This window comes from Haliaeetus albicilla, chromosome 8 (assembly GCF_947461875.1).
Source record: "Haliaeetus albicilla chromosome 8, bHalAlb1.1, whole genome shotgun sequence".
Taxonomy (NCBI): Eukaryota; Metazoa; Chordata; class Aves; order Accipitriformes; family Accipitridae; genus Haliaeetus; species Haliaeetus albicilla.
The window spans coordinates 4,822,969-4,845,079 of NC_091490.1; the positions used below are offsets into that span (position 1 = coordinate 4,822,969).

At 38.3% G+C, this 22,111-nt stretch overlaps 2 protein-coding genes across 12 annotated transcripts in view; one reads left to right on the top strand and one right to left on the bottom strand.

Moving 5' to 3' along the window:
* The window catches only part of FGGY (FGGY carbohydrate kinase domain containing), a 326,148-nt gene extending 325,977 nt beyond the window's left edge, over nucleotides 1-171 (bottom strand). For 9 of the 10 annotated variants that reach the window (XR_011325680.1, XR_011325679.1, XM_069788599.1 and 6 more), the window contains exon 1: nucleotides 78-171. The gene's annotated coding sequence lies outside the window, so the exon portion shown is untranslated. The remainder of the gene's footprint in view (nucleotides 1-77) is intronic. The other variant, XM_069788596.1, reaches the window with a different exon arrangement.
* Nucleotides 167-17,564, top strand: MYSM1 (Myb like, SWIRM and MPN domains 1). 2 transcript variants are annotated; one of them, XM_069788584.1, is made up of 20 exons: nucleotides 167-281; nucleotides 1,877-1,952; nucleotides 2,155-2,225; nucleotides 3,286-3,363; nucleotides 3,500-3,526; nucleotides 4,070-4,148; nucleotides 4,871-4,969; nucleotides 5,580-6,343; nucleotides 7,560-7,690; nucleotides 8,902-9,005; nucleotides 9,933-10,010; nucleotides 11,108-11,196; nucleotides 11,520-11,574; nucleotides 11,659-11,709; nucleotides 12,405-12,479; nucleotides 12,761-12,949; nucleotides 13,188-13,320; nucleotides 15,363-15,468; nucleotides 15,592-15,649; nucleotides 16,468-17,564. In XM_069788584.1, the coding sequence occupies exons 1-20, from the start codon at nucleotides 205-207 to the stop codon at nucleotides 16,630-16,632; spliced, it is 2,505 nt and encodes an 834-aa protein (XP_069644685.1). In that variant the 5' UTR covers nucleotides 167-204; the 3' UTR covers nucleotides 16,633-17,564. The 2 variants fall into 2 exon arrangements, with proteins under 2 accessions (XP_069644685.1, XP_069644686.1); XM_069788585.1 differs by having other exon boundaries at nucleotides 15,595-15,649.
* Nucleotides 17,565-22,111: the final 4,547 nt, after the last annotated feature.

Below are 22,111 nucleotides of genomic sequence, written 5' to 3' on the forward strand. Positions count from 1 at the left end.
CCTTCCCTCGTCCCCTGGAAGCCGCCCCTCAGCTCCCGGCTCTGCCCTCAGCTGCCCGCCCAGCGCGCCCCGCCTACCCCAGCGCCATCTCTCCCGCCTCCTCCCCGGCTTCTCCTCAGGGCGTAGCTTCACTGAGGGCGGCTGCGCATGCGCCGCCGCCCCCCTCTGCCCGCTTCTTCTCGCGAGATCGGCGGGGCCGGTGTCATGGCGGCGGCGGCGGAGGAGCCGGAGGTGGATATCGAAGGGGACCCGGCGGCCGTGCCCGGAGAGGCGGTGCCGGGGTGAGTGAGGGCTGTAAGGCGGGCTGGGAGCTCTGCCGATCCGGTCAGCGCGTCCCCTCATCGCCACCCCTCGGCGGGCGGGGAGGGTGGGGGGGTTGCGTGGCCGCGGCGGCCGGGGTTGGCGTGAGGGGAGGGAAGCCGCTTGCTGAGGGGGCTGCCGTTTCTGCTGCTTCCCGCCGCCGGGCCCTTGAGGGGAGAGACTTTGGAGTCTCCTTGAGGGCCCGGGGCGGGGGGAGCGGCGGTGTGGGGCATCCTCGGGCCGGGCACTGGGAATGGGGCCTGTGAAATGTTACCGGGGTGAGGGGAACGCAGAACTGCTGTCGTCGCACCCAGCAGGAGGTGAAGTGCGGACGCTTGGTGAAGCTGCTAGGAGAGTCCTTTAAAATACATAGACAAGAGGTGCTGCGTCGCATAACTGGTAGCGAACTGGTGGAGGCAGATAGGTTTGGGAGACCGAGCGTAGGGAGGTTCAGAGAACCGATTCCACAAATTCACAGGTAAGGGGCCTTACCCGTGAACAGGTGCGGAAGAGAACGGGCAGCGGTTGTAACACTACAAATCTAGCAGTTGCAGGTGCTGGGAGAGCATGGGAGGACGGTGTCGGAGGTGGTGGCTGGACTCGTGTGCTGTCCTCAAGTAGCGCCTGCCACTGCTGGAGACAGAATACTGGGCAAAGGGGACTATTGATCTGGCCCGTTTCTTGATATGCTCTGAAAGAAGCAGGAGTCCCATTGGTTTCTGGCTGTACGTGGGGATTTATGCTTACCTATAAAGAGAGGTTTGAACTGCTGGCACAAGGCAGATCAGAATAGTAGGTGAATTTAATTTAGTAGCACTGTAGGGGATATAGGGCTAATTAGTCTTCAGAAACCTCTGAATGTTCTGGAAGCAAAGATTTTTGAAAACAAGTAATTACTAGGGAGATTTTATGCTGCATTAAAATAGAAGAAAGTTGATCAGTGATGTTAATCAGTGACAGATTTCTAAAAGTAACAGGTAGTTATTTACAGAAAAGATCAAGCATAACCTGGATGAAGGCCATAAGATCACTAACAATTCCATATGGTAGGATTCTGTTAAACCTTGTGTAAGTATGAGCTCTCCTCAGGAGGAAAACAGGTTTGTTTTTACCTTGTTGGGGGAAAGATGTAGAAATGTCAAGTGGAGATAATACAACTCAATGACGTTTTTAATGTTAAAAATATAGTTCTTTATATTTCCATAAAATTCTGACTCCTTTTGTTTGTGTATATTTTACATGGTTCCTCCTGCCTTCAGTTGTTCCAGATGAGAATTTTTACTATTCGGGGTTTTACTGATATCTCATACAGTCTGCAGTGGGATAGGTGAGGAGTTGCTGCTGAGATTACTAAAAAAGATGACTCGCTGAGGGGGATTTATGCTATGTCTAATGAAATATTACAAGAGAGTAACATTTATATAATAGTGTGCACTATATGGTTTCAGTTTTAGTATCTAATTCTGTCATCTTCTGTTAATGTTTTTGTTACTTACTACCCCATTATTTTCACTCTGACAGCATTCATTTTGTTTGAATGTGTATGCGTCATTTTGAACACTGGAATCTTTTTCAGAGGTCATGAAAACACAGCTTCAAGCTTGCTGCAGGATCACTATCTTTATTCATCTTGGAGAACTGACAACAGTCTCGTAAGTATTTTTTAAATGAATGGTACTTCTAGCAAGGTTATCAGAACTTCCGTTTTCTCCATTTTCTTCCCTCCACGTACATGCTCTTTTAGGTTTTTAACCAGCGCTTTTTGTTTACTTTTAGAAACTATTATACATTCTTGATATTCAAGTAACAGCGTGACAGAATTCAAATATTAAAATGTATTTGTATTGTTTGCAGCCATGGACATTGGACAGCAGCATTAGTGAAGAAAACAGGGCTGTCATTGAGAAAATGTTGCTGGAAGAAGAGTATCCTTTTGCTGATTTGTTTCTACATTTTCCTGTGTAATAACAGAAAACTTCCTGTTCACAAAGGAACTGGACAAATCTTTTCTTGTTAAGATGACTGAAGCACTGTTATCTTGTAGGTAGATTGCAGAAATCAAGGAGGACCCCTGAATTAATCGTCTAGCTGCTTGCAGCTTCCTCTGGTGCTTCTGATTCTTCAGAAAATTACTCCAAAGCTTGTCGGATTTAAGCTGGCACTGGCACCAAAAATAGCGATATTCATCCCCACTTCTGCTGCTTGTTCAGTGCCACCTCCAGCATGGCGCTGATGCAGCTATTTGTGCGGCTTCGTAGTGAACCCGATCACACAGCTGATCTGGCTAAAAATAGCTAGTTCTTTTTGCTGAATTGTTCTTTACTTGGACTGGTTTACTGTCTGATTTTGTCTGGCTACATTCATACTTCTGCCAGCATGCAAGATGAAAATGGGAAGGAACAGCTGCTGCTTTTTTATTTCTATTTTTTTTTAATATAGTGTTGCCTTAATTAGTCCAGTGGTAGCTTTTCTGGCATAAGTTGACCTCGCAGACTAGGCAGGCTATAGCAGTAGTAATCATGGGCTAGTTTATTTTCCTGTTCTTTTTGTAACTGAGAGTAATAATATGAAGTAATAGAGGAATGGGAAAATAAAGCAATTAAAGTTTTCCTAACAGGGTGAATTATTGAGTCTTAATTTGAAAATAGGTAATCAATATAACAGGTAGCATCATAGGTATCAATATGATGCAAATTACTTTAGTATGGTTTCTAAGTCAAAAAAGAAGAATGCTGTTGTAGAAACAGGATACCTAGTTTGCTGAAAGTAAAGTGAGCATGGGGGTTCAGAGGTCAAATGTCACTTCCTTATGCATTAAGCTAATAGGAGGGTGTGAAATTAGTGTGTATTTCAGTTTTGAAAGCAGTGCAGTACTTGCTTTTACAGCTGAATAATTATGAACCAGTGTAATTTATATGATTATTAGAATTCCCACATGTACAAATATCTCTGATGCTTTGAAAACTTACTTAGTAACAATTTCAGATATTATTTATCTAATAAATCACTTTCTGAAAAAATATGGCTCAATCAAAAGGAAGCAGAGAAGAGATCTATGAAAAGGTAAGCTGTGTTCTGGGAAAAATTCTCAATTAGATGAGAAGAAATGAAAAGTCCTTCCCAAATAAGGTGATTTGCTGAGATATGCAACAGCATCACAATTACTAATTTTTATTTTCACTTTGTTTTTTATTTGCAGCCCACATAAGAAAACTGGAAAAGTCATGTATGTACATTTTAATGATTGAGTTGCATTTTTAAGTGTGGCATCTGATTTTTTTTTTTGTTACCAGACACTATTTAAAAAAAAAAGTTACAACTCCTTAGTTAGTTTTGTTTGGCTATACAAAATTATTTAATAGACCTTTCAACACGAAGAAATACTGTTGCATGTAATAATAGGCCTGTAGTAAACTAGTTTGGTGTTTTTTAGCACAGTGGTCCTTATGAAAAAAAAAAAAAAACCAAACAACAAAACCACACCCTGTTAATTCTAGTTGGCTTTCTTGCCTGAACTTTTCTGTGTGCTTCTTTTATGTCTTTCAGTACCGTTAGTTACTGATGAATATTGTGTTGCCCTGAATCTTCCTTTGCGATGCAGAACCTGACATGATTCTCAGTATTTTATTTATCAGTCGCATTCATGTTTAAAACAATACCTTGAGTTTTACCAAAGATGGGGAGTAGTCCTCCTGTCAGAAGTTGCCTTCAGTTACTGGGATTTGTATATTTTTAAGAAAGCGTTAACTTCTGTGTCCTATTTTCCTAGGGTGCGATCACCTACAAAATCAGCTAGCTACTCATTAAAGTGGACATCAGAAGAAAAAGAACTGTTTGAACAAGGACTGGTAAGTTTGTTTATATATGTAATATTTTGAATAGAAGTCATTAGTTCATCTTAAATAGGAAAACAATAATTAATATAAATAAGCATGTTATATTGATCTGCTTCTGCTTTTGTACTTCTAATGTGTTAAGAATAATTGCCATCTACTAAGAGTGTAATAATGATAAATCAGATTTAAACTGATGAATCCCCCTAAATGGCTTTGTTTACCAGATTTTGTTCATGTGAGGCTGATTACAATTTGAGATCACAAAATATCTCAAATATACAGCTTTATGAACTGTACAATCATAATGCTGTAGTTAACTACAGGAAGTAGAGCGTGTTCTTAAGGCAAATCAGCTAATAAAGTGAAATCCTTTAACTACTGTTGTAAGGTCTTTAGAGATTACATGGTTGTACAGTGCTGAACGTAACAGGGTTTGCTTTGCCAAGTACGAATTCATTTCGGTAGGATTCCTTGGGTTAGTAGGCAGCATAATTTATAGTGTACCTGAACTGGGTGAAGAAGATCCTCTAGTTAAGAAGAATAGCAGTAATTCTTACTGTTGGGTGCAATTTTCTTCTTGGTAGAATATGAACAGCAAGGTTCCTCACCATGGGTTTGCTGTACTGTCTGTGCATTTGTAATGAATAATTGAGTTTTCAAACTCTTCTGGCACATAAAGTGCAATGTCTGGAATGTTAGAATCTGTGTAACTTAAACGTGCTTTGTTGTACTAGGTGAAATTTGGCCGCCGGTGGACGAAAATTGCCAAGTTGATTGGAAGTCGTACTGTTCTACAAGTAAAGAGCTATGCTCGGCAGTATTTTAAGAACAAGGTAAATGGAGTATCTCTATAGTTAGCAAAAAGGCTGTTTGACGAGTATGCTGTTGTACTTGTAGCTTGCTTTTTGATCTGTCTTTTCAGGGTACTGCTGTTAAAGTACATACTCTATTCCCATATTCAGAAAGGTGGAATATGCTTATTTGTAGATTTAAATGTGAAGTCAGACGTGATTTCAAATTCCTGGAATGACTTCAGTATTTTTATTGCTGGTATAACTAAACAATAAATGTAGTATAATTGTAGTCTCTTATTCTGTTGGTTGTTAGTCTGAAAATACTTGTTTTCCACTATACAGCTGTTTCCGACTGTGTGTTGTAGTTTTAGCTTTAGCCTCATTTGAGACTTCAGGGGCATTTAAGAAGAAATTACTACTGTCTAGGTTTTTTTGAATGGAAACACATGTTAATTTACACTTGGGCTAGAAGTATACCTATAATGCTGTGTAAAAGTCAATCACAATGGATTAAAATGTATTAAAAGGGTAAGATGAGGAAGAAACACTTCCGAATGTCTGCTGTTCAAGTAAAATAGTTCTGACTATTTGGGAGGCAGAGGGGATTGTTTTGTTTTTCCCTCCTAAAAGTATTTAATATTTTCCTAAGGCAAAAAATGGTGATTCTGAAAAAGAAGAGCAAAGTCAGTGTGGGAGCAGTCTTCCCACTGAAGATGGGATAAGGGTAGAAGCGTGGTCGTCTGGAAACTTGAGAGGCCGTGCAGATCCCAATCTGAATGCAGTGAAAATTGAAAAGCTATCAGATGATGAAGAAGTAGACATAACTGATGACATGGATGAACTACTTTCTCCTACCTTCCAGCAAGAAACTGGAAAATCTGCATTATCTGTTGTTTCAAAAAGTCCAGTTGAAGAAAGGAAGGGAATGGAACATGGTTTTTCATCTGTTGGACACAGTTCTGCAATTTCTTTAGCTAAAGAGGATCTTCAACATACCAAGCAAGATACAGTGGATGCATTAGTATTTCCAGGTGTTGCAGCAACATGTTCTCCGCACCTGAACGGTGACAAATCTGTGAACCTAGATTACCAGCAATACAATAATTCTGTTGAGAAAGCTGAACAAGGCAGACTAGTAACATCTAGTGGTACTAAACGAGTAACTGATCAGGAGCGTAATGAGGAACAGAGAGACTTGGCTGATAATGGATTGCTTTTTCCTTCCCCCTGCCAAGTGGATGAAGATCATCAAGAAGAAGCAGAGGAGCTTAAGCCACCTGATCAAGAAGCAGAGGTTGACAGAAGCATCATTCTGGAAGAAGAAAAGCAAGCTATTCCTGAATTTTTTGAAGGGCGCCAGGCCAAAACACCAGAGCGTTATTTGAAAATTAGGAATTATATTTTGGATCAATGGTAAGATGCATTAATTTCATTTACTGAAATAAATGATTGAGATGACTCATGTCCTGCTTTGTTGTAGTTAAAACACTACTTAGTACTAATAGCTTACTTCTGAAAAGAGTAAAATTAATTTTATGGTCTCATTATAAAGATTGCCAGTGAACAGCACTGATTATTAATGCTGCTTTTGCATCTTCCCAGTTTTTTTTCTGGCATTCTGGAAGCTAAGCAATGAAAATACTTTGAAGCATTATGGAAATGCGTGTCCTATATCAGAATGAGCTGCATCCATTTTGGTTAAGTTATTTTCTTCCAATTTGTGTCATCCTATATGTAAGAATGCATATACGGTTTTAATAAATGGTCCCTCAAAATAAACGATTAAATTAATTCTGTAATGAGGTCTGCAGCATTGTGTACTGCCTTTACAGAACGGCAGCTAGAAGAAATAGTCTGTGCTAGAGCAAAGTGTTGACCAAAAAAATACTTCAAATTAAGAATCAATGTGGAGTAGTGCTTGTACACTTGAATATTTTATGTTCCATCTCCAAAGAATCAGTTTAAGGAACCTTAGTGATTTGTGGTAGCAGGCTCAAAATACAGTTTGTTCTGTTACTAGTTTTGGTTTGTGGGCTTGTTGTGTTGGTTAGCTTGCTTTTAAGTAGAGCAAATTGCTGAGTTTAACTCTGTTCTCATTCAGTTGTCTTCTGTATTGACAGCTTATTCTAGTTGTAAAGAAACTCTAAAATTTCATACCAGAGAAGTGTTGAACTGAAATGATTCAGTATCAGTTTAAAAGCAAGTTGTAAGTGCATAGAGAGTGAAAACAGGCTTATTTATTACACCAAGGAATCCTATGATTATATGAGCTGTTTAGACAAATCTAATGCAGACATTCTTCTATCAGTTTAACAGTATCATAGTACTTCCAAGTAATTCATTGTTTCCTGGCACCAGTCATGTTGAAGAGTTTGTTGTAATGCATGGAACATAAGTTTCACTCTGCCTAAGTATGAATGTGTATGGATAACCCTAAAATAAATTGTATGCGTTTTCTGAAGCTTATATTTTTGCTGTGATTGCCCTGCGTAGTGGCGTGTAGTGCGTGCATTGCAGAGGGGAAAAAAACCCTTCAGTGGCTCATCTTAACCTCAGCTTAAGTCATGCAATTCCTTCCTCCTGCCATGATTTGTTTTACTATTTGGCAACGTGCTATACTTTATTTTAGGGAGAGATGTAAACCCAAATACCTGAATAAGACTTCGGTACGTCCAGGCCTTAAGAACTGCGGTGATGTTAACTGCATTGGACGGATCCACACATACTTGGAACTAATAGGAGCAATTAACTTTGGCTGTGGTAGGTATTTTTATTGGAATCAGTTCAGAACTTAAATTCTAATCAGGACCTGCTGAACATATCTGTTGTTGATTGTCAGGGTTTTTTTTAGTTAAAATGCATGTTTTCATTTGAAGGCTGAACGTTAAGGTTAGTAGATGTGTCTTTAAAAGAAAAGTCATAAGTTCACTTCATTGAAGCGCGAATGACTGCACTTAATTGGAATCAAGCATCCATGTGGATAATCTTCCAACTTCTCTATATTCTTAATGTCTTAAATAGTAATTGTTGTTACATTTAAGTTCTGTAGAAGAGAATCTTTGTTTGGACTGTGTTGAGTATAGCTGTGTTCCAACCTGTATGGCTGTAGCCTATTTTGGTATTAATGTTGAAGGACTGCTTAATGTTAGGGTATACTGCTCACACAGAAGGATACACGTTAATCCTTACTAGGAAGGATCTTCTGAGCAGATTGTCTCTCGTGACCTTTGAAAATCTAGAGGAGTTTGTAACCTGCTTACAGGATTATGGATTTTTGGTTTTACACAAGACCTTTTCTTTTTTTTCTTCTCCCCCCCCCCCCCCGCCCCACTTCACGTTTATCGCACACCGGCTGATGGGGTGGGGTTTTTTTGTTTTGTGCTTTTCTGTGTGTCCAGTGTTGGATTTTTTTTTTTCTTGATAGCTGCTGTATCTGAAGTTCTGCCCTCCCTCTGTGTAAGACAGAATTCAAGTAATTGTTTCTTTTCCCACACTGAATTATACCTATTTCCTAAATAAAAAACAATGTCTTCATCCTCAGGGCTAGCTTTTACAAGATTCAAATGTTAAAATTAGGCAACACGTTAAAAGTATATATACACCTATAACTTAACTTTGTTTTAGAGTCTCTGGATTGATTTTGGTCCAAAGCTGAATGACAGTTACCTAGGAGAGGAGGAATGTCCTGCAAATACATTTTGTCTAAAGTAAAGGTTATTAAAAATTAGTTAATAGTAAGGAAGGAGTTTTTCCTGTTTAGAAATGCTGTGATAGTGGGAGAGGGCTATATAATCAGTCAGTAAATATGACCATCAAGAGATGTCTTTTCACTGCGGGGGTTTTTTGTTGTTGCTTTTTTCTTTATGGCATTTGTCATTACCACTTATCTATGTCATTCTTTGCTCTGTACCAGTAATAAGTGGCTTCCTACTTTACTGAAGTACAGTGTATCTCTCTTCTGTATCCTGTAGAACAGGCTGTCTATAACCGACCGCAACCAGCTGATAAAACACGATCCAAAGAAGGCAAAGACACAGTGGAAGCATACCAGCTTGCTCAGCGCTTGCAGTCCATGGTACGTCTTGGTGAGGGGTGTGGCGAGGGGAGGCAGCAGAAAACATTCAGCATGAAGGTCGTTTCAATTTTCATTTTCAAGCTAGGGCATCTCAGGAAATTTCTCTTCTCGTTCAGTTTGCGGTTTCATTAGCATGCGCTGTAATTCGAGTATCAGTCTAAGTTCAAGTTCCGCTATCTGACAGGTGTCTGTCCTAACTTCTGCTATCTTACACATTTGATTTCTGTTCAGGTATTTAACTATGATTGTGTTTCAGCCTTTTCCCTGCAGCCCTAACCCTTCCCTGCTCACCCCTCCATCATTTATTAGCCTGAATTAGCCAGAAGATAGTGGAGTTTACTGGTAGTGGGTGATTAAGTTGCTTGCATTTTAACTGTTAAATATAGTAGGTGTATGCATGCAGTTAAAGTACACAATTAAGTACAGTAGTAACTCATAACTACATGAGTTATCAAAGCTTGCCAGATTTAATTTCCATATTCATATTTAACGTAGCATCTTTAAGTACTTCACAGCAAAATAAATCGGTTGAGAGGAAAACTAAATCAATCCCTCTAAAAAGAATTATAAAGAACTGTAGCATACACTAGGTGTAAACATACTGGGTTTATTGCTTTTTGTATTATCTGAGCTATAATTCAGAGCTGGATAATAATGCAGTGTTGCTGTCAGAGGTGTTGATAATCCATGGAACGTCAACCAGGTGTTACGCTTTACAGCCTTAAAAACTGAAAACTTCACTGATGATATTTCATGACAGATTGTGAACTACTTAATTCTACAGAACTCCGGGGTGTTCTTTCTTTTCTGGAAATAGGTCGTAGTGTTAGTAAACTTTTGGACAATGTTCTTATGGCTGATTAAATGAAGTAAATGCAGTTTTTTCTGGAGTAAGATCCTTGACTCGTGTTGATTTGCTTGCTGCAGCGTACAAGAAGACGGCGAGTGCGAGACCCTTGGGGAAACTGGTGTGATGCAAAGGATTTGGAAGGACAGACATTTGAGGTAACCCTCTGTCTTTTAAACTTTCCTTGAAGAATTAATTTTTGCTAATTGCTAACAGGTGGTGTTGCATCAAATATACAAGGGAAACAGTTGTGTAATAGGTACTTAACCTCTCTTTGTGGAAGCAATAATTTGAAAATAATGGAGCAGCTGTCACATCTTTTTGCTGCTGATAAATACAACTACTTTGGTGTTTACAAAGGTGTTCGTGTTGTAAGCACGTATCTACTCTGTTTTATGCCTGTAAAGCTCTTTGCCATGCCTTGTAGCAGATTTCATGACCCTTTATTTTCAGTTAACTGCCTTCCTAAAGCTAACAGTAGGGGATAGGAGAATAAGATTTAAATGTTATTTTTTCAGTCCAATATGGTTTCTTTGTGCTGATAATGCAGGTGATACAAGTTCCTAATATTAATTCTGCTGCTAGAAATATGCCCAGAAATACTGTGGTTTATGAAGTGCTTAGAAAAATTCGTTCTTTACAGAAGACTTGGAAAGAAAATACCTGCTCGTCCATTCCTACAATTTCAAATTATACAAATAGCGAAGAACTGTAAACATCCTCTTTTTCTCATATAGAAAACCACTTAAATCTGCAACCTTCAGTACTAAGTATCTGTAACAATTACTTTCATAATGTTACAATGCCAACATGAGTTGCTGTGGCTAATAATTCCAACACTTTCTGCAAAATACGTATTTGGATGGAAATAAAGTTTGAAAACACTCATCCCTAAAGAGGTGTCCTGATAAATTCTGGCCACGGATTGTAGCGGCAGACTTTCTCCTTAATTACCACACTTGCATTTATGCATGGTTTGCGATACGGGTTGTGATTTTACTGAATTTGATTGACTTGGAGAATGTAAGAATTCTCTCATCAGGCATCTTGTGGTCTAGATCTCTGATTGTCATTACTTTCACACTGATTCTGCTGTGGCCATTGCCCTCTATCTTGAGTAGTCCTGTAACACACACAAATTGATAGCATTTCAAGAGGACACTGATGTCAAGAATTTATTCTGGGCTGGTTTTGGAATCACTACTGAAACAGCACTTAAGACATTAAGGCACTTTTTATTTTTAAATGTTTTTAGCATCTGTCTGCTGAAGAATTAGCAAGAAGAAGAGAAGAAGAAAAACTGAAACCTGCAAAATCTTCTAAAGGTTCAAGACAAATAAAAAGGTATTATTTGATGTACATCATGTTGAAACATAGATCTTCTAGAAATGAAAGAAATGTCTTGGGTAGTGTCAGGCTGGAACACTGCAAATCATTCCTATGTATTATGGTCTGAAATAACACGTATGCATTTCAAATGTTTCATATTAAAATTCAGGAGTGTGGGTACTGAAGTTTCTGTATTTGGTAGAAGTCATCCTAGTGTGGGATGAGAAAATCCAGTAAAGAAAATAAGGTTATTCCTCCTCTGCCAAGGAGACAGCAGGAAACTTGAAAAGTTTCCTGACTGTCCTACATCTTTAGAGAAATTTTCTTTCATTTTATAGTTCCTTTGATCCCTTTCAGCTGATACCGTGCTGTTTATTCACTGAAGAAAAACAGGTATGTACCTACAAGTGAATAATCAAGAATGCTTTATTACTTAGGTTACTTTTCTTATGCTCATTATTGTGTTTATCATTTCAGGAACCTTTTCAGGTGAAAGTGTCTTCCGAAGCACTTTTAATAATGGATTTGGTGAGAATTAAGTTTTATTTTCAAAAAATTATGACGTATATGTTGTGGTTTTGGTTTTTTAACGGGCAACATAAGGTGATTGAGAGAGAGTTCTTTCTATTCAGACCTAGAAGTGAGAATCTAGTATTAAATAAAGCCTCTAAAAGAGTAAAGTTGTTTTATATTGTGCTTAGCGTACAACCACTTACCTTCTAGAAAAACTAATGAGAGCATTACTACTTACTAATCTCCATCATATTTTAAATGTAATTTGCTTAAAGCTACTTTCTAAAATGAGCTGCCATTTTGAAATCTTCCGGGTTCATTTTCTACTAGTCTGGGAATTGATTTTGTGTTTATAAAGCAATGTGTGTGGTTTTTAGTAACAACAGGTTGTACCAAAACTAGTGCAGTTGTTCAGCACAGCATTGCACAGGCTCCAGTTTTTGAAGCTAGCGTTGCTTCATGGATGGAAGTGTTATACAAATGCACCATATACATGCGTATATATAATAAGCAACCATCTTATTTTCTGTTTGCTTTAAATTGAAACACTGGGTATTTGAGAATCTTTACCTGTCCTAAGTTTTCCTTCTGAATGTGACTGAGAAGTTACTGACTTGTAGCTGTGATGCCAATGTATTCTGTCGTGTGCAGATCAAAACTGGGAGAAGTTCTACAACTTGGACTTTAATGATTGTTTAATATTGTTTCAGCACTCTCATGTGTCTATGGCAGAAGTAATAGGGCTGCTAGGTGGAAGATACTCTGAAGCTGATAAAATTGTAGAAGTAAGTGTTTGTCTTTTTACATTTTCTGTAAAATATTAAACTGTTAGGGTAATATATATAATTTGAATAGATGTAAATATTATTTCTGAAGGGCAACTACTTAAATATATTTAAGTTAATTACTGTAATCTTGAAATGTTAGGGTTAGGCTTGTGTTCAAGTGTTGGCCTGACAACTCTATCCTGAGGAAGATCTGGTATATGACTCTTAAAATTCTTTAAATTTTATTTCACCGCTGGAGATTTCTTGCATTTATCTAGCTGAAGACTGTTTTTTAACAGGTTTGTGCAGCAGAGCCGTGCAATAGTCTCAGTACAGGCCTGCAGTGCGAGATGGATCCAGTATCTCAGACGCAGGCCTCGGAAACGCTGGCCGCCAGAGGATACAGTGTTATTGGGTGGTACCATTCCCACCCGGCCTTTGACCCCAACCCCTCAATACGAGATATTGACACGCAGGCTAAATACCAGGTACTTGCTGGTCTGTACATTAAAAACAAATAAGTAGCAAAAAAACCCAACAACCCTGAAGCCTCCCTAGTATTTACAGTGTTAATACACGTTATTGCTCTAATGCATCTGAAAATCAGTTTATTCATAAATTGACGTAAATTTTACTTTTTTTAATTTCAGAATGCTGTTTTGAAAAAGGTTGTATTTCTTGGATGTGAATTCTTTTTGTGTGTTTGTGGTTTTTTTGTTTTTTTAGAGTTATTTCTCCAGGGGTGGTGCCATGTTCATTGGAATGATTATAAGTCCTTACAACCGAAATAATCCTCTTCCATATTCTCAGATTACTTGTCTAGTAATTAGCGATGAGATCAGTTCTGATGGTTCCTACCGTAAGTACCGATACTTTATCCATTGTCTTAATTTTTCTTTTCCTTTTGGATACTAGGGGGCAAAATGTTGTCTATTCTTGAACTTGAGAAATAGGTATTAAGTTAGTAACTTGTGCTGTAGAAAACCAGGAATTGCACTTAAAGAGTAATCCTGCAAGTAGTCCATGCTGTTGTGACAAGAACGTACAGGTATAAATAGATAGAAGGTTGTTTTTCTGTATTAGTATTTCCCACAATCTGTGAAAGAAATTAAAGGGTTGGGGCAAGGGTCACTGTTAGTTACATACAGTATCCATACAAACAGCTGAGAAAATGCTTCACCTGTATTACTTAGACTTTGCTGCATTACAAAATTCTGAACAGATCCTCTGATCGAGGAGACAGAAATGTAATAGCAAAGAATCGGCTGCTATAGCGGCCAAAAATCCTTATTTGAGTAACTTAGCGTTCAGAAGGTCAAAGGATCAAACTTGCCAGCTGTCCAGGAAAACACAAGATAGGAAAGATGAAATGCTGTGCTGGCATGAATCCCAACCTAAGGCAACAAGTTCTTGATCAAAAATGTCATCGGCATTTCATGAAAACGGGATGTTTTCCTTTCTTGAATAGTTAAGAACCTCTTGTATAAAACCTGTGGTATTTCAAGTGATGATCAGATCTTCTGCTCCTTCCCTGACACTAATTTGAGGAAAATTCCCATGATAACAGTCTGTGGTTATGGTAGCTGCCTCATCTCTCCCCCCCCCCGCCCCCATTTAAGTCCTGATTTCTGCATCCAAACTCCAAGGTTTCCCGTTTTCTTGGCAATGCGGCAGCAGAGGCTGTGTGAGCCGACAGTTCCCCCTCTGTTTTTTCCTGTGGAAGTAAGCAAGGGAGACCATCTGTCTGGAAACTTGCTCCATGCTCCTGGGGGAAGTGAAGTGGTGGCCACATCTGTGCAGTAATTCCTGTTTACCATACTGATAGTACCGTAATTTTATCCTCATTTCCCATGCATCCCACCCTTGTGGTGTGGAGTTAAAATACTTAGAAACTTTACCTGCCCTTAGAAGTAGATGTTTTCTTGGTCACATAGGTTTTCTGTCTGAGAGAACTTCGTATTTATGTTTAACTCCTGAAATCAGCTTTTTAAAAAATGGTATCTCCTCTAGCTCTTTGGAAAAGTTATACCATAGCAGTAGTGCTACAGTACTGTGCAAATGAATGAAAATTAGTATTTCATGAGAGCCACAAATATTTCTATAGATTAATTCTTACTCTTGGAAATGCATTCTGCACTGAACAACTTCTCACGTTCAAGATGTACTCAAATAGCAAATTGTATTTATTGCTTTCTTTTCACTTACTCTGAGGTCTAGTTGGAAAGTATGCGTTTCATCTCGTTAAATTCTTATGAAAGGCCTGGAAAGGCGCTTTTTTTTTTTTTTAAATGACTTACTGAAATTTACAGGCTCTTTCTTTCTCCCTGATGTTTGGTAACTGAATTGTGTTCTGCAAGTAATTTTCTGGTGTTCCTCTAGAATACTTTATAAATTCCTCTTCCCCCAGCTGCAATAAACTGGAATAATTTCTTCCTTTTAAGAGCAAAATTCCTCTGAAATCTAGAACAATAGTCAGCCACTTCATCAGCCAGTTCATACACAAAAACCAAAATCTTTTTTTATTCACGTAATAAGCACATAGATCTTAGAGAGACTACAGAAGTGATAATAAGTTATAAAAACTCAATTCATTTTGCTGTTTTCCTGTTACGTTGTAGATTTCTGTGTGCTTCCTTATGGCATGAGGAATTGGCGAGGGCAGGGAGGAGAACAGGTTTGTTCCCTACTCCCACCAAAACTAAATTTGGAATCCAAAATATGTCATACTTTTACTTTAGCCTCCTTAACATTGGCAAGTAACAGGACTGCAGACTTCTGCAGTCAGTAGTAAATTATGAACAGTTACGGGGAAGGAAGGGATTGCACCTAAAACTAAAAAAGAAAGGAAAAAAAAGTTGAGTGTCTTAGAAACACTGAATAATCATGTTCAATTGATTACAGGCCTGCCCTACAAATTTGAAGTACAGCAGATGTTGGAGGAACCTCAGTGGGAATTAATATTTGAAAAAACACGATGGATAATTGAAAAATACAGATTCTGCCATAGGTACATGTCTATTTGTATTATAAAGAATAGCCGGTTTAGAATTTTTGCATGCTTATTATTGATGTCTCAACACAGATGTGTGTCTGCTTTCTACAGCACTACTACTTGTTTTTCTTTCAACAGCAGTGTCCCCATGGATAAAATTTTTCATAGAGATTCTGACCTGACTTGTTTGCAGAAAGTAAGTTTTCTTTTAGCTTTTTTAATTTTAAATGTTTTTTTAAATACAATTCTGTTTCATACCATGAGAAGTCACCTGAAGTCACGTTTTTACAAATCAGAGATGTAAGCTAATTGCAATAAATGACTTCTGTGGTGCAGCTTATTTATTTACAAACACAACGAACATAAGGATGCTCGTTTGAGAGAGCTGGGGCTGATACCGGGTTTTAACCTCAATCTGGAGAAGAGTGAATGGCAAATTAATCATGTCTCTTCTCAGCATGTTGTATGCTTCAGGTGTCGAGAGCTGCATGCATTTCAAGAGCAGATCTGAACTTCCTAGTCCTTTGTTCGATAAGTAAAGTAGTGCTGTGCTATGATTGTCATGCACAAGTGAGAACTTCAATTTTCCAGTCAGTGTCGTCATTGCTATGAAGTTCTAAATAACTACAGCTGTAACATTAATTGCACAAACAAGACAGAAAATCTGCCCAAAGCAAAAGACATAAACAGAAAACACATACACAGTGATTACCCACATCTTAATTTTTTTTCCCTCTCAACATGACTTTGCTTATAAACAGCTTAAATCTAAAATTGAGTTGGTAGAATACTCTTGAATTTAGCTGTTGTGTAATTGGTTTTAAAGAATTGGTTTTAAATCACCCATGTGTTCCTGTGTGACTGTTCCTTTCTAAAATTTATATTGTACAGTTGAACACTTTCTGTAGTGTTAATCCTAAATAAATAAAAATCCCTTTGGAATACTTACCAGCTAGAATAAATAAACTCAGGAAATATGACAATTTTTAAAAAATCTCCTTTTCTTTTGACTAGCTTTTGGAGTGCATGAGGAAGACCTTGGTCAAGGTAGCAAACTGCTTCATTGCTGAAGAGTTCTTAACTCAGATTGAAAACTTATTCCTTTCCACATACAAGAGTGAGAAAAAGAGTAGTGCTGGAGAAACTGAGAATGAATGTTCAAATGAATTGCCAGTGTGATGCCTTTAACAAGACAAAATTATGGAATTTTGACTTTATTTTTTTCATTTTCTTCTCTTCTTCCCCATTATGTCAACTCTTTCAGAATTATTATCCATTTTAATGGTAACTGTTACAGAATCTACGGTCATCTTATTGTTACGGTTTAAACACACTTTGAAAAACTCCTAATGTGTGTGACCTGACTACACGAGGAATGCTTACTACTAACATTTTGTAAAAAAATGAGTGCCACAGAATTAATTGATTGACCAACAGCCTGCCATTTGGGAAGAAGGACCACCTGGCAAGAATACTGTGCTTCAGTCTTCGAGGAGAGTTTGTCCTCTCTCAAGTCTTTCACTTTGGGAATTTTCTCTGTTTTTTTTTAACCAGTACACATCTAACTTGGAATGAATTTGTTCCTTGACGCTTTAGAGATTGTAAGTTTGAATGAATTCACAAAAGAGAAACTTAACTGAAATGAAAATTTTGTAGCTCATTGACTTCAAACTTTCCTGATATCCAGTCTAAAGTTTTATTCAGTTGTAGTTTAATATGTCATTTGATTTTTATTCCCTGCCCATTGATCCCCGTGGTCAAGTAGCTTTTTGGCATGTTCTTTGCCATCTTGCTTCTATATTGGGGAGAAAAAGCTGGCAAGTTTTCATGACTTCTCAGCAGTGGTTGTGCTTGTTTCCAGTGGAAATGGTAACTCCTGTCTTATTACAGGTTGCGGTCTTTCTGATCTTCCGTTCTATGGGGAGATGTTATGTTGTTCCGCCAGATCATTGTGATTTGTCCACTTCTAATTGCCACTGTTTCCTGTGGAAACAAGAGCTCTTGATTGATGGCAAACTGAGTGCAACAAGCAGAAAAGTATTTGTCTTTAATTTAAAGAAAAAAACCAAACCCACCAACTTTTATATCCAGAGTCTTCTCTGTAATGTGCAGCTCAATAAGAAAACACATTGGTTTCTATCAGTTCTTCAGTTATAATTTCATGCAAGTCTATATTCAGATAACTTAGTCATAAACAGATTGATCTTGATTGAGAAGTTTCTTGATTGCAACTTGGAAATGTTTCATGAGCTATATCACTGTGAATCTTTATAGAAATAATGTGCTTAAAATTTTGCTTTCTGATTCATGAGGAAACTTGACTCGTATACAGTTATTACTATTTACACAGATTTATCTTGGGCAAAGTTTCTCAGAGAGGTCTAAAATGTATTTGAGAACATGAAGCAAGCAAGACCTTGAGTTTACATCTAGAGGGGTGACAATGGACTCGATTCTTATTTAAAAAAAAACCAACTGTATATATCTAGTTCTACATAACACAAATGGAATTTTAAGATTTTATATGTTTACATTTTTAACTTCAGCTTTTCATTTGTATAAGGAGTTTGAAAAGCTTTAAAAGAGTAGAGTTGCATCCCACGGAGGGAACCCCTTTGCAGGAGGTTAACATTACTTTTTTGTAACACCTTGTAAAATGTTAGTCTCTTTCTGTTACTAAGTGGAAGGTGCAGAACCTGATTGTATGAAAACGTGAGCCCTTGATACTCAGTGATTCTCCCAATGCAGATGCAAGAGCTGTGGACTTAAAAATATCGGTGAATGTTCTATGCTCTCTTCTATGTTCAGATCTGCTGGTGCGCAGCTTTAGATCCCACTACTATGTATAATTTACATACTTGGTGTATCCATCTCTATAAGGCATGCTGACTCAGACTGCATATATTCTAAAATGTCATCTTTGGGACTTCCTAATTAAAAATATTGCATGGTTTTCTGTATTTCTAGTTTGAGCTACACTCTCGGTGAGAAAGCATTCCTTCCCTACTTAGTTGTGGTCTGCGGTGTAAGGTATTCTTTTGGAGTTTTGCATAGGTTACTTTCTAGAAAAATCACACAGTGTAAATGTATGTACTAAAAGCTGTAATTAGTTCTGATTTGTAGGAAGAGAATTTTGAACCTCTTGTGTAACAGCAATAGGAAGTAGATAATGTTCTTTGTCCACATACAGTCTATTTCCAGGCATTTAAGGATGGATGTCAGTATTAACCCAGTAGTGGTAACAATGTGCTGGCTGCTTCTCTATTTAATGATTAAAATGAGTTAAAGTACTACAGTTGTATTCATTGGATTTAACAGTGATGTTACGTAAGAAAAGTTTTGAGTAAAACATACTTGAAGCAGTTTGTCTCTTGAGAAGAGGATGTGGTGCAGTATTGAGCCTTTGACATGCACACAAAGACTCCAGATTCTGTAAGAGTTCATTAGCAGGGTGGTGTGGGAGGAAATAAAACTGCTAGACCATCCTAATCCAGTATTATCACCCAATACTGTATGTGAATTGGAAAGACCACACTTGTGATGCTAAGTAATAATTTTGTTGGCAGGAAAGAACTAACCTACTCTTCGTAATTTATTTTGACTGTGCAGTTAACAATACGAGTTTGGAAGTTGCATGCTTCTAAGAAGATAAAAATCCATTTTACTAATACTACCAGTTTTGCTACCAAACGCATATAAGGCATTAAATATTTTGGGGGAAGCTCTCTTTTTTTCTTTTTTTTTTTTTTTTTTTTTTTTCCCCCATCCAGCAATTCTTTTTATGCTAGCTTTGTTTCCATGTACCTGTGTGGACTCATACGCTATTCCTTTATGTAAGACCAGCTGTTACACCTTGCCAAGTTGTTGTTCAGGAGGTGGGAAATGGTTGAGTAGCAAGTAGAATGATACAATTTAAACTGGAAGAGTCAACAGTTTAAAAAAACAAAACAAAAAACCCAAACAAAAAAGCCCCCAAACCCCCAAGATGTAACTTTTGGCAAATACCCTTTATGGGCATTTGTTGGCTAAGTCAAGTTTTGCTGTCCCAGTTATCAGCAGTGCTTCTTCACAGGGATATAAGCCTCGTGTTCCAGGGGAGGGGTAATGCCCATATTTTTTTAAATAAGTAACTTCCCAAGAACAATTCAGTTGAGGAAAACAAACAAACTAAACCAAACCCAGCCAAACAAAAAGTTAACACTGTTGCCATTGATGTTTGTTTTCTTTTTTCCTTTTGCTTGCTGCTTTGATATTCCTGACTGATTGTGTACAGGAGACTGCTAATAAAGACTGTGTATGCAGTGTCTTGAAAGGTGTGTTCCGTATTTGTAATAGCTTCTTGTCTCGAGCATCAGATCTGGTTATTTACTCCAAGTCAGTGTCAATAACCCGGTGATTCAACGCAGTTCCACAGCCACTAGAGGGAGCGTTGTCACAGCTGATACAAAACGGGGTTTGGACTAAGAGCAAAACTGTTCTTGGTAGTAGTATTGCATGGGAACTTCTGGTCAGTGATTAAATTTTATGGGCAGTAGCTGTGTACCTTGGTATAGATTTGTTTCTCTCATTTGTGCTTACAAACCCTCTGCTTTAGTCTCCTTCCAAAAGTTATCCAGTGGTGCTTCGTGGCAGGGGCGCCAGGATGGTAGATGGGTATTCTCCACGCTGTTTTCACAGAGAGAATCCTGGCTGTAGGATCACTAAAGTAAGTAATGTAACGGGTTTGTTTTCTTGGGCAACTCCAGTGAATTCTGAAGGCGATCATCAGACTACCTTTCAACCAACCGTATTCATTACCCAAATTTGATTTGAGGGTGTTGGTTCTAGCTGTATTTCTGCCTTCAGCAGAAGCCAGACAAACTCCTTCCTGCTGTGCTAGCAGAGGATTTGGTCTGCTGGGCATTACTGAGCTATGAGGACACGGTGGTGTGCGGGGGAAGGAGATGCTGCGGCGGTGGGAAGCAAGCAGCACGGAGGTGGACAGCACACCTTGAAAGGCACGGTGTGGCAGAGCGGTGCGCCCCGGCATCTGCAAGGGGCCGGGAACGTGCTGTGCTGTCGCCGCGAACCCCGCTGCAGAGGCAAGGGACGTCAGGATGCGTGCGGGGTGACTTCATCCGGACCCGCAGAGCTGGCGCATGGGAAGTAGCTGGTTGTTAACATCCCAGTGAACACTGTAATCATATTTGATACGGGACAAAGTATTTAATGGCCCAGATAAAAGCATTCTGGTTGTTTAATTGGAAATGTCTTGCTGTTTTACATAGACCTCGTGCCCTATTTTTATGAGATTTAGAATTGTGCCGAGAAATTGTTTCCATGGAAGCAGAGATCACTAAAGAAATAATGCACTCCGCATTTCCTACAGGATTATTCCTTTTACAGCCTGCTGTTCTAAAGAATTAACTCTTGTAGTGCCATTACAGCTTAGCACAGATAAAGGAAATAATACTTTTTATTTTTTTAGCATCATAGAGGCATTACATATCTATATTTTTATACATATAAATATCTATGTATATAGATATTTGGAAAGACTTTTGTCTTTAAAATAAGTCTGTCCTCTCCTTATTTACAGAGGGCAAAATCCACCAGCACAAAAAAAGTCAACAGAAACAGTGCACTTTCATTTTGGCAATTTATGCAATTTTGTCAGGGAAACTTAAAATTATTCCTTCTTTGCCCTTCTCTTGCCACTGTTCTACACTTTTTGCTTGGTGATGGGTATATTGTAAAACTGTCATTGTGCTTCTGGCTACCTTTGAGGGAAGAGACAATGCAGTTTTTAATTAAGGTAACAGCAATGAGAATCTTTCACTGGTAGGGAAAACAGACCATCTCATTTAGTTACCTACGGTTTTTCTTCCATATATTACTTCTGACAAACCTCTTTTTCCTCTAAAGTGTCCGTAAGAAGGGGAAACTATCGAATGATAACGTGAGGCTGAGACAAAGCATGAACATCTGTCAACAGCATACAAGCACAGTGCTATTTACTAAAAAGTCCTGTTACTGCCCGTCCACATGGTGCTTTCTAAGCACGAGGGCAGCGCAGCTCTCAGCCATATAGAAACGGCCCTCACTTCACTGAAGCTGGTTTGCAAGCTGTAACTTTAGAGCAGTTGAGGCTCTCTCCTCCAGAGAGAAGAAAAAGAAAACTTACGTCTTGCTAGAGTTCATAATGTGAAATAAAAGACAAGATATGAGTATGTAGGTGACAGTTAAATGGATTTTGACTTTGAAGGAGGGATGTGGAATTTCAAAAAAACCCAGTTATTATAGGTAAATGAATGACTTAGAAATTAAAAATGAGAAAAGAGTTACTAAACTCTTATCAAAGAATCATTAATATGACAACTTGAAATACCTAGCAATTTTAATAATTATTTTAGCTGTAGATCTCAATTACAGGCAACTACTGTTATTTTTATCTAAAGAAAGGGGAAATGGAGAGGTGTGATAATGTGCTATAAAGGAGCCAGGAATAATTTGAAGAACTTGTCTCATCTTTGCTCCCTCAAGTAGCATGTGTTTCTGTAGCTTATTTAGAAAGAGGTTTAGCTGCAAAGTTCAACTCCAGATTGTGCCCTTCTCTAGTGGTAGAGGGTATTTACATCTGGACCTCTAATATTAAACCTATACTGTGTTATAAATACTC

Coding starts and splice junctions, on each gene's coding strand:
- MYSM1 (XM_069788584.1), top strand. CDS start 205: ATGGCGGCGGCGGCGGAGGAGCCGGAGGTGGATATCGAAGGGGACCCG. Junction 7,691..8,901: donor AGCAATTAACTTTGGCTGTG/GTAGGTATTTTT, acceptor TGTATCCTGTAG/AACAGGCTGTCTATAACCGA. Junction 15,469..15,591: donor AAATACAGATTCTGCCATAG/GTACATGTCTAT, acceptor TTCTTTCAACAG/CAGTGTCCCCATGGATAAAA.